Source organism: Meles meles, chromosome 14 (genome assembly GCF_922984935.1).
Source record: "Meles meles chromosome 14, mMelMel3.1 paternal haplotype, whole genome shotgun sequence".
NCBI lineage: Eukaryota > Metazoa > Chordata > Mammalia > Carnivora > Mustelidae > Meles > Meles meles.
Genome location: NC_060079.1, coordinates 27,954,199 through 27,966,578, shown reverse-complemented (window position 1 = coordinate 27,966,578; position 12,380 = coordinate 27,954,199). Strand labels below are relative to the sequence as shown.

The window sequence follows — 12,380 nt, the reverse complement described above, 5'->3', positions numbered from 1 at the left end:
AGTTAAAAAAAAAAAAGAGAGGCAAAGTAAGAAAGAAACTCTTACTTATACAAAACAAACTGAAGGTTACCAGAGGGGAGGTGGTGGGGGGATGGGTTAAAGAGGTGTTGGGGATTAAGAAGGGAACTTGTCATATAGGCAATGGGTGTTGTATGCACATGCTGAATCACTACACTGTACATCTGAAACTAAGATTACACTGTAAGTTAACTGGAATTTAAATAAAAGAACTTTTCAGTAATTCCTACAATGGACAATGTGCACGATAAAGAAGGGGATAGAGCTGCTTATCAAGTTCACTGATAAGGAATGATCTCCAAGGTATTTTTTTAAGTGAAAACAGCAAGGCATAAAGTAATACACAGTTTAAAAAATTATGTTTGTAAAACCAGATGGGGATTATGAGTAGACCTACAAACCTGCCTATGCAGAATATTTCTGGGAAGGATATAGATGAAATTGGCAAAGAAATGAATAAGGTCAGGAATAGAGGCAAGGCTTTTCACAAAATATTCTTTCATACTTTTGAAGTTTTAAACCATGTAAATCCATTATTGAAAAGAGAGAAAAAATAATTTTTTAAGTACCACTGACAAGAGCACAAAAATGTTGGGCACCCAGTAATAAAATACATTAAGACCTTAATAGAAAAAGTTATAAATTTTAAATTTAACGCATTTGAAATAAAAATCCAAGTTTTTCACAAAATTAAAAAAAAACAAACCTCATTTTAAAAATGTATATGAAAAAGCAAAGGGCTAAGGAAAGCCAAGACAACTAACTACGAAGGAGAAGGTAAGGAAAGCCTTCAGCTTCATATGGAGTTATAATATTGACCAAGATATACCAAAAGACCAATGGAAATAATGAAATGTTCAGAAATCTGCAGCAGTATTTCAGAGGAGGGCAAAAGAAAGGGGAGAGGAACACATGCCAAAACTAATTCAGTCCAAGCAGTTGGGAGGCAAATACAAAATTTAGGTAGTAGGTAGTTACTGGGTGTTGGTAAAGGCTTTTTAGGGGAAGAATAAAAATGGTTCAAGATTATGATGTACAATTATCTGAATTATTTGAAGAAAGCACAAGTATACTGAGGAATACAGTCATTTCTGATACCACCAATTTTGAAAGTTCACCGTTTTAATTCCACTTTAATAATCATTTTATCATATCTGTACCTGTTTAGTAGAAATTATTTCCTTTTGACTCTACTTTTTTGCCTGACAGGAATTTTCTTAGTGTTCCACACTAATCAAGAGGGTGGGCATAATTGGATATAATTTACCAGGGGATTTTAATCAGGACCCATTTATCTTTTGCTACTTTAGCAAATTCCTAAGTCTTAGGAATTTAACAATTCTTATTTGGAATTTATAGGGGAGGCCAAAATTCAATTAATTGAAAATTACTTTGACAAAATGATGATAATGAATGTAAAAAAGAATATATTTAGAAAAGAAACCTTAAAAGATTTAATAATTTCTATATAAGCGTACAAGATACAGTTCACTGACAAGTCAAAAACCTTACCCTTTTCAGGTAATTCTGGACCTCTCCCCCTACTTCTGCCCATCCGGTCATTCCTAATTTCACTTCGAGACTCGTTTCTCGCATCATTCCTTATTTCAGTACGAGAACTTTCTTCTCTCAAATGGTTTCTGCCATAACTTCGGGATTCTTCTTGATAGGCATCCTCCTTTCGATGAGTATCTCGACTTTCACGGTCCCTGTAGTCATGGGTATCACGAGCAGACCGAGAATCTCTGGGGTCACGGCTCTCTTTGTTATCTCTGCTATAATCTCTCATCTCCCTGGAGTCCCGAATGTCTCTGGAGTCCCTTAGTTCCCGTCGGTCTCTAGTATCTCTGGCATCTCTTCGATCCCGACCATCTCGAGGTTCTCTGTCATCTCTGTGGTCTCTAGAAGAGCTCTGATCTTGTTCATACTCTCGTTCTTCTCTTGTGTCCTTTTCTCTATCCCTTTTGCTTCTTGTCTCTGTAATGCAAGTTTGGAAATCAACTAGAATTCCTTTAACAAAATTTTGAGAAACCAGACAATACATGTACATATAGAGCTAAAAATTTTTAAAAAATGGTAATTCACGTTCTTTGCAGAAAATAAAAAAAAGAAAACATGGGCAAATAAGAAAATTAAAACCACACATAAACTACAATTTCAAAGGTAATTTTATTAACACTTGAGTAACTATGTTCTTGATTAGATAAACTTTGATTAGCATCTTCCCATGCCCCAACTTATCCATACTTATCTTAAACAAACAAAACAAATAAATTGATCTCATATCACTGATGGTTTATTTTTTAGAAATTACTTGTAGATCTAGAGGTACACAGTGACTTTAGCCATCTCTACCAAGGAAGGGGCCGAACTAGACTATCTGTGACTACCTCAAGTGTACTTAAAGTACTTAAGAGCGGCCTATAGTTAGTAAGCTGGCTGGCAAAGAGATGTTGCTACTCACCCTCTCTTTTTCTTGAACTGTTTACTGAATCACTCCTGTCTCTAAAGTTTTCTCTCATTAAAGCATTTTCTAACGCTTCACAGAAAGGTAAGAAAGGAACTTCAGTTTTTAAAAAGCTGAAACAAAACTCACTGATTATTTAATTCAACCTTGTCACCATCTAAATGAAGAAATTAAGAGGCCCAGAGCCTAAATGGCTTAGGCAACCCCATACCTAATGGAATTTGCAAAGAACATAAATTATTCTTTAGATGTGCCTAGAACAGGCAGAAATTGATCACAACATAAATCTGATATGAAGTCAAAGGGCTAACAAGAGAACATCAGAAAACAAACATTGCCTTGTTTTTAAGTCAGACTCCCTTATGTGTTGCTCTCACATTCTGGAACTACCTCAAGATCTGAGGCTATTTTAGCAGTTATAGCAGTCGTACGCCTAAGAGCCGTATGCCTATTGTCAACTTACCTTCTTTTCTCTTTGTCCCAGGTGGCTAGGTCTACAGACTTTCTTAAGCACCCAAACAGTATCCACAAGACCCCCTAGATTTTCACATTAATAACTCATCTCTCCTGCCAATTACATCGTCCATATGCTTACATTCACAGATGCCCTTTAAGAACAGAAGCAGTAGGCAAGGACTGGATAGGTTTCCATCCGTTTTGGTGCAATTTATGACTTCTAGTCCTCCTCCAATGCCAACTGGGCCTAAAAATATGTTCGCTCAGTACCAGATCCTTTTCATGATTCCATCTGTCTTTTCAAATCTAGTTACTAAATTTTGTTCTTTACCTACCTCCCCATTCTTCCACTAAAATTATTCTTCTTTCAGAAGATGACATCTCAATAGAGGAACAAACTGCTACATATCTTGTATGGAAGGTTATAGAAACATCTTTACAAAGAAACTAAACACATATGGTTTATTATTAAATGGACTCTTCCTGTAACACGGGCCTCTCTTAGCACACACACAAAAAATTCTTTTAAGAATCAACCACATACTATTTCCCCTCATTATTATTTCAAAACAGATATCAAACACACTGAAGAGTTTTCATTCAATAAGTACTCATTAAATGTACACTATATTCCCAGTCAACTCCAGTTAAAGATCTTATTAAAATTAATGCACAGGTGCTAAGAGAATTTTCCTATCTTACCAATGTTCCATAAATATTGCTGTGCTGTTCTGGTTCCAAAATGATATACATAAGAAATAATTCTATACAACAGAAGCTCTCTCTGATCCCTACCTGGGTGTATATCATTTTCCTGAATAAAAGAACTTGATTAATTATTGCACTGCTAATAGGAAGAGAACAACTAAATTCAACATGTTTCACAGAAGACTGCTGTAATATACTCTCAGAGGTTTATTTTTAAATGCACATTAAAGGGAAATGTTGCAAGTAAGCAATATTTCCCGAGTACTCATTATGTTTAAACACCAACTCAGAAGTTAGGGGAAAAACCTTAAATATATAAGGTCAAGAAGCTTAGATAAGGAGTACAGAAAGAGATCAGAACTATTAGACTGTATTGCCAGATAATAGCACCTCAGCTTTAACAAGGAGCAGCAAATCCAAAGTTAACTTAATTCTTAGGGATCTAGAAAGGGAAACTGCTTTGCTAACTTCTTTCTTGAGTTACACCTAGAAAACGGATCACTTGGCTTACACCAACCTTCTCAATATTCCCCCAGTCCTTACCTCTTTATCAAAACATAGGCGATGCTTTCAAACACTGCCCCCTGGTTTGCTGCTTTTCTTCCCTTCACTTTTTTGTTTTTTTTAAGAACCAATTAAGCAATTAGAGGGATGTTTTAAGAATCAGACAGCCAGGGACGCATGGGTGGCTCAGTTGGTTAAGGGCTGCCTTCGGCTCAGGTCATGATCCCAGCGTCCTGAGATCGAGTCCCACATCGGGCTCCTTGCTCGGCAGGGAGCCTGCTTCGCCCTCTGCCTCTGCCTGCTACTCTGTCTGCGCTCTCTCTCTGACTAATAAATAAAATTAAAAAAAACAACAACAACAACAAAAAAACCCATTTACTATAAAAAAAAAAGAATCAGACAGCCAAAAATTTCTAGAACTCGAGAGTACCCAAGTAAAACATCTTAGAAAGCACTACCTCAGTATACATAAAAATGCCCACTTGTATGTTCCTGTGTCATTAAAAGCACCTCTTCCTACCTTCAGGCACTCTTCTCTGTTAAAGACTTAATACAACATGGCTTTCTTCTTCTTACTGTAACAATAAATCTGAATGTCCAGTTCTTTAACAAAGAAAATATTTAACACTAAAAAAAAATCAAGATAAAATACAGTGCATACCTTCTCTTCTTTCATGACGCCGATCATGAGACTGTGAAGTTCGTTCATGGTCATGCCTCCCTTTCTCTCGCATTGGAGAGCGATGTCTTGGGGGACTTTGCTTTCTCTGAGGAGAAGACAGAGAATGTGAAGGATAAGGAGATGCAGAGCGTCGTAAAGGTGGAGTTATTGTCCTCTGATAAGATGGTGAAGGAGATCTTTTTCGACGAGGAGAAGGAGAATGTCTTTGAATAGATGATCCTGATTGTGAGGAAGATGAGTGATGTCTAGAAGATATAGGAGAGTGATGCTGTCCTACTGGGGAAGTAGACCTATAAAGAAAAGCAACAATAAAAAAAAGCTGAATGCTAAAGTTAAAGCTAAAAGTATGAATCATAATTCCAGGATAAATTTCAATTCACAATGCTGTATAGTAAGAAGCTAATTTTTAAAGATCTGGTTGATTTCTCAAATGAAAATATGCCTTCATAATGTAACTAACATTTATGTCACCCTTTAAAATCATCATGAAAAGTATACTTAAAAAAAAAAAAGAAAAAGGACTATGGGCAATATCAAAATCAACTACTTCCAGTGGTAAAATGCAACACCATATGATACAGATTTCACATATAGAAATATTTTGGCTTTATTATTTTACATAAGAAACATATCCTAAATAAAAAAGTAAGTCATTTTAATTTATTGAGCTAATATTAAGTGAGCATCTTATATACTGCAAGCATTATTTTTGGCACTGAGAATACAGAAGTAAAGAAGACAGGCAACCTGGGGCTAACAAAACATTATATGTTAATAAAAAATTTAAAAAAAAAGAAGACAGGCAAAACCACTAACAACAACATCATCATCATCATCATCATCATACCAATAACAGTAGCAGGTAACACATATATTGTTACTACATCCATACCATTGTTTTAAGGACTGGAAACCAGTCTGTCCTAACTACATGGACTACGAGTAGACCACCACCAGGAAAGCAAAGCAATCTCAGTTAGTTAATGCAACAAAGTCTGTGAAAACAGGGTAATAAAATAGCAACTATTAGGTTCCCCCCCTCAAAAAAAGTCAGGGGACAACTTTAGTATGGTTCAAAGGAAAGGGCCTTATTGAGAAGATGGAATTTGAGCCAACTGCTGACAATCCAGGGAAAGAACATGCCTTGCAGAGGGTTCAGCAACCTCAAGAGGCAGGAGGGATCACAATATATGAGAAGAACATTAAGACAAGGGTAATTACAGTTTGTAAGTGAAGAGTTACATGAGAGGGGCACCTGGGTGGCTCAGTGGGTTAAAGCCTCTGCCTTCGGCTCAGGTCATGATCCCAGGATCCTGGGATCAAGCCCCGCATCGGGTTCTCTGCTCAGCAGGGAGCCTGCTTCTCCTCTCTCTCTCTCTCTGCCTACTTGAAATCTCTGTCTGTCAAATAAATAAATAAAATTAAAAAAAAAAAAAGTTACATGAGAGAAGGCCAGATGATATGAAGTCATCTATGTGATGGTGAAAGCTGGACTATACTTTTTTTTTCCCCAGATTTTATTACAAGCATGAAGAAAATCACTGGAGAGTTTAAGGCATGGAAGTGTCATTTAAAATCTAGCAAGATCTCAAAGGATAAAAATTATTATAATCATCTCAACAGAAACAGAAAAAGCACTGCCAAAACTCAACGCCCATTTATGATAAAAATTCTCAACAAAGTGGCTTTAGAAGACCGCACCTCAACATAATAAAAGTCACACATGACAAACCCACAATTAACAACATTTCCAGTGGTGAAAAACAGAGCTTTTTCTCTAAGATTAGGAACAAGACAAGGATGTCCACTCTCATCACTATTATTCAACATAGTACTGGATGTCCTAGCTGCAGCAGTCAGATAAGAAAAAGAAATTAAAGGCCTTTAGAAACCTCCAAACTCTTTCTATGAGGCCACCATCACCTTGATCCCAAACCAGACAAAACCCCATCAAAAAGGAGAATTACAAACCAATACCCTGATGAATATGGATGCAAAAATTCTCACCAAAATATTAGTCAATAGGATTCAATAGTAAATTAAAAGGATTATTCACCACGACCAAGTGGGATTTATTCCTGGGCTGCAAGCGTGGTTCAAATGAATCAATGTGATCCATCACATTAATAAAAGAAAGGACAAGAACCATACGATTCTCTCAACGGATGCAGAAAAATCATCTGACAAAGTACAGCATCCTTTCGTGATTAAAACTTCACAGTGTAGGGATAGAAGGAACATACCGCAATATCATAAAAGCCATCTATGAAAATTCTGACTTTGTTTTCTGACTTTGACCCATGGTGAGTATCATTCTCAATGGAAAAAAACAGAGCTTTCCCGCTAAAAGTCAGAAACACAGCAGGGATGTCCACTATCATCACCGCTGTTCAACACAGTACTAGAAGTCCTAGCCTCAGCAATCAGACAACAAAAAAAATACGAGGCATCCAAATCGACAAAGAAGTCAAACTCTTGCTCTTTGCAGATGACACGATACTCTTTGTGGAAAACCCAAAATACTCATTCCAAAATTGCCAGAATTCATATAGGAATTCAGTAAAGAGTCAGGATATAAAATCAATGCACAGAAATCAGTTGCATTTCTATACACCAACAGCAAGACAGAAGAAAGAGAAATTAAGGAGTTGATCCCATTTATAATTGCACCCCAAACCATAAGATACCTAGGAATAAACCTAACCAAAGAGGCTAAGGATCTGTACTCAGAAAACTATGTAACACTCATGAAAGAAATTGAGGAAGATGCAAAGAAATAGAAAAATGTTCCATGCTCATGGACTGAAAGAACAAATATGGTTAAAATTTAAAATCTCTAGGCTACCTAGTGCAATCTACACATTCAATGCAATCCCTATCAAAATACCATCAACTCTTTTCACAGAGCCGGAACAAATAGTCCTAAAATTTGAATGGAAGCAGAAAAGACCCCAAATAGCCAAAGGAATGTTGAAAACGAAAAGCAAAGCTGGTGGCATCACAATTCTGGACTTCAAGCTCTATTACAAAGCTGCAATCATCAAAACAGTATGGTACTGGTACAAAAACAGACACATAGTTCAAAGGAACAGAACAGAGAACCCAGAAATGGACCCTCAACTCTATGGTCAACTAATCTTTGACAAAGCAGAAGAGAGTATCCAATGGAAAAAGACAGTCTCTTCAAAAAATGGACAGCCACTGACGGATGAATGAAACTGGACCATTTCCTTACACCACACACACAAAAAGAGACTCAAAATGGATGCAAGATCTCAATGTGAGACAGCAACCCATCAAAATCCTACAGGAGAACACAGGAAGCAACCTCTTTGACCTTAGCTGCAGCAACTTCTGGCTAGACATGTCTCCAAAGGCAAGGGAAACAAAGGCAAAAATCACATCACTTGGCATCAGGGAACTACAAATCAAAACCACAATGAGATACCACCACACACCAGTCAGAACGGTTAAAATTAACAAGTCAGTAAATGACAGATGTTGGCAAGGATGTGGAGAAAGGGGAACCATCCTGCATTGTTGGTGGGAATGCAAGCTGCTGCAGCCACTTTGTAATACAGTATGGAGATTCCTCAGAAAGTTGAAAACAGAGCTATCCTAATGGCCCAGCAATTGCACTAGTAGGTATTCACCCTCAAGATACAAACATAGTGATCTGAAGGGGCACATGCACCCCAATGTTTATAGCAGCAATGTCCACAATAGCCAAACTATGTAAAGAGCCCAGATGTCCACTGACAGATGAATGGATAAAGATGTGGTCTATATATACAATGGAATATTACTCAGCCATCAAAAATCGAAATCCATTTGTAATGACATGGATGAAACTAGAGAGTATTACGCTAAGTGAAATAAGTCAATCAGAGAAAGAGATAGTGAGCACTGGGTATTATAGAAGACTGATGAATCAAAGACCTATACCTCTGAAACCAATAACACATTATATGTTAATTGAATTTAAATTAAAATTAAAAAATAAAAAAAGGAATTAAAGGCATTTAATTGGTAAGGAAGAAATTAAAATGTCACTATTTATAGATGACATGATACTATACATAGAAAACTGTAAAGACTCCATGAAAAATGTATCAGAAGTAATACATGGATTCAGTAAAGTTGCAGGGTATAAAATTACTACAGAGAAATGGAATGCATTTCTATACCCTAATAACAAAATAGCAGAAAGAATAATTAAGAAAATAATGCCACTTAAAACTGCACCAAAAACAATAAAATAACTAGAAATAAAGTTAACCAAGGAGTTGAAAGACTTGTACTCTGAAAAGTATAAAACACTGAAGAAAGAAACTGAAGATAACATAAACAAATGGAAAGACATACTATGCTCATGGAAGAATTAATATTGTTCAAATGGTAATCTACAGATTCAAAATAATCCCTATCAAAATGTCAATAGCATTTTTCACTAAACTAGAACACATAACCCTAAAGTTGTATGGATCCCCAAAAGACCCTGAATTGCCAAAGCAATAAAACAAACAAACAAACAAACAAACAAAACAAAGCTGGAGGTATCCCAATTCCAGATTTCAAGATACACTACAAAATTATAATGATCAAAACAGAATGGTCGGGGCGCCTGGGTGGCTCAGCGGGTTAAAGCCTCTGCCTTCAGCTCAGGTCATGATCCCAGGGTCCTGGGATCGAGCCCCGCATCGGGCTCTCTGCTTGGCTGGGAGCCTGCTTCCTCCTCTCTCTCTCTCTGCCTGCCTCTCTGCCTACTTGTAATCTCTATCTGTCAAATAAATAAATCTTTAAAAAAAAACACACACACACAAAAAAAAAACAGAATGGTCCTGGAACAAAAATAGACATGTGATCAATGAAAAGAAGAAACCGCCCAGAAATAAACCCACAATTATATGGTCAACTAATCTATGACAAAGGAGGCAAAAATATATACTGGGAAAAAGAGAGCCTCTTCAATAAGTGATGCTGGGGAAACTGTACAGCCACATGCAACAGAATGAAACTGGACCACTTCCTTCAACCATACACAAAAATAAACTCAAAATGGATTAAAGAACTAAGACCATAAAACTCCTAGAAAAAAAACACAGGCCATAATTTTTCTAACATTGGCCTTACCAACATTTTCTTAAGTCTATCTCCTCAGGCAAAGGAAACAAAAGTAAAATAAGCTATTGGGACTATACCAATACAATAAGCTTTATGCACAGCTAAGGAAACCATCAACAAAACAAAAAGGCAATCTACTGGATAGGAGAAGATACTTGCAAATGAAATATCTAATAAGGGTGATTACCTAAATATATAAAGAGCTTATACAACTCAACAGAAAAAAAAAAAAAGCAAAACAAACAAACAAACAAAACTCTAAAACAAGTAATCCAGCTGAAAATGGACAGAGGACTTGAAGAGACATTCTAAAGATGGTCACAGATGGCCAAAAGACACACGAAAAGACGCTCACCATCACTAATCATCAGATAAATACAAATCAAAACCAGTCACCTTATACCTGTCAGAATGGTCAGAATAAAAAAAAAAAAAAAGAAATAAAACCAGTGTTGGTGAGGATGTGGACAAAAAGGAACCCTTGTGCTGCTGATGGTAGTCACTGTGGAAAGCACTATGGAGGTTCCCCCCAAAAAATTAAAAATAGAAATACCATATGATGCAGTAATTCCACTCCTGGGTATCTACCTAAAATTAAAAAACCCCACTAATCTGAAAAGACATAGGCACCTCTATGGCTATGACAGCATTATTTACAATAGCCAAGATATGGAAGCAGCTGAAGTGTCCATTAATAAATACATCAAGAAGATGTGGCATATATATGCAATGAAATAGTATTCAGCCATAAAAAGAATGAGATGTTGCCCCTGGCAACAACATGGATGGACCCAGAAGGTATTATGCTAAGTAAAATAAGTCAGACTGAAAAAATATGAATACCACGTAATATCACTTATATGTTGAATCTAAAAAGAAAAAAAAATAAACAAAAAGCAGAAACAAACCCATAAATAGAACATCTGATGGTTCTCAGAGGTGGGGGGTGGGGGGAATGGGCAAAATGGGTGAAGGGGAATGGGCGATACAGAATTCCACTTATAGAATGACTAAGTCACAGGATAAAAGGTACAGCATAGGGAATCCAGTCAGTGATACTGTAACAGCGCAGTGTGGTGACAGATGGAAGCTACACTGGTGAGCACAGCATAATGTATAAAGAAGTTGAATCACTAGGTTGTGCATCTCAAGCTAAATTAACGTTGTGTCAAGTACACAATAAAAAAAAATAGGGGCGCCTGGGTGGCTCAGTGGGTTGAGCCTCTGCCTTCGGCTCAGGTCATGATCTCAGGGTCCTGGGATCGAGCCCCACATTGGGCTCTCTGCTCAGCATGAAGCCTGCTTCCTCCTCTCTCTCTGCTGACCTCTCTGCCTACTTGTAAGCTCTCTCTCTCTCTGTCAAATAAATAAATAAAATATTTTTAAAAAATCTAGCAATATCTTACCTATCTAAATAAGTATGTAAGATGGAGAAAGAAAATGCTTCTGTGTGATGATCCCTTTTAAACCTAGAATTTGCTGTCCCTCTGAAGCAAGTAATAAATTCCCCTGAAAGGGGAATGATCTAAGTGAACAATCTATCAAAACAGGAGAATACTTTTGTCTGTAGGAATCTTTTGAAAAACATCTCCTCATAAATATATAATGGTACTTGTAAAAAAAAATTTGATATAAGCAAACTAATCATTTCCACATAATACAAGTAAATCTAATCCAAGTACTAACAATTTGACTCAATTTTATTTTTGCATACATATAGAAATGAAGTAATTTCAAAAACCTCAATTTAAGAATGAAGACTATTAAGATAAGCCTTAAATCAACACACCCTTAAATATTATCCTAATCTAGATTTACAATAAATAAGAGAATTTTTCAGAATCTGGTTCAAGAGCCTTACACAGATTTGCTCAATCACTTGGCTTACTGAGCTAAAAACTGTACCTACCGCTATAATTGAAAATCAGAGGAGACAAGTACATGGTATCCCTAGCACATATGAGAAGACTGTTTTTAAGCTTTAGGAGTAAGGGAGTCAGTATTCCAAATGAAATAAAATCCAGAAACAACACACACCCAGCCTAACATGAATGAAGACAACTGGCTCCTATCCTCTACATGGTGGAGCAAGTTAAAGTTACTACTTTCGCCTGGGAGGGGATGGGCGAGTGACCATACCAGGAAACAGCAGAAATCCAGTCTGGGGAAGGAGGGAGGTGACAAACAGTTGTCATGGCTCTGGACTGATTTCATAGACATAATATCTCCTCAGTTCAGGCCAACAAAATGGGTAAGCAAATAAGGAATATTCGTGAAGTCCTTGCCACTGTCCTGAAAGTCCTATCCAGTTGCAGATCATTTACCTGTTAGTGAAAAAATTACCAGCAGAAGGCATTACACCACAGCCAGATTGGGATGGATTTTGCTAGTCCAAATTTGGGTATCTTTCATTAATCTCAC

The 12,380-nt window shown here is 36.8% G+C and overlaps 1 protein-coding gene across 7 annotated transcripts in view; it reads right to left on the bottom strand.

Moving 5' to 3' along the window:
• The window catches only part of ZC3H13 (zinc finger CCCH-type containing 13), a 97,817-nt gene that overhangs the window by 32,162 nt on the left and 53,275 nt on the right, over positions 1–12,380 (bottom strand). For all 7 annotated transcript variants that reach the window (XM_046028294.1, XM_046028296.1, XM_046028301.1 and 4 more), the window contains exons 9-10: positions 4,815–5,125; positions 1,531–1,995 (exon numbers count right to left, since the gene is read on the bottom strand). In XM_046028294.1, the coding sequence (XP_045884250.1) occupies positions 1,531–1,995; positions 4,815–5,125 (776 nt within the window). The remainder of the gene's footprint in view (positions 1–1,530; positions 1,996–4,814; positions 5,126–12,380) is intronic.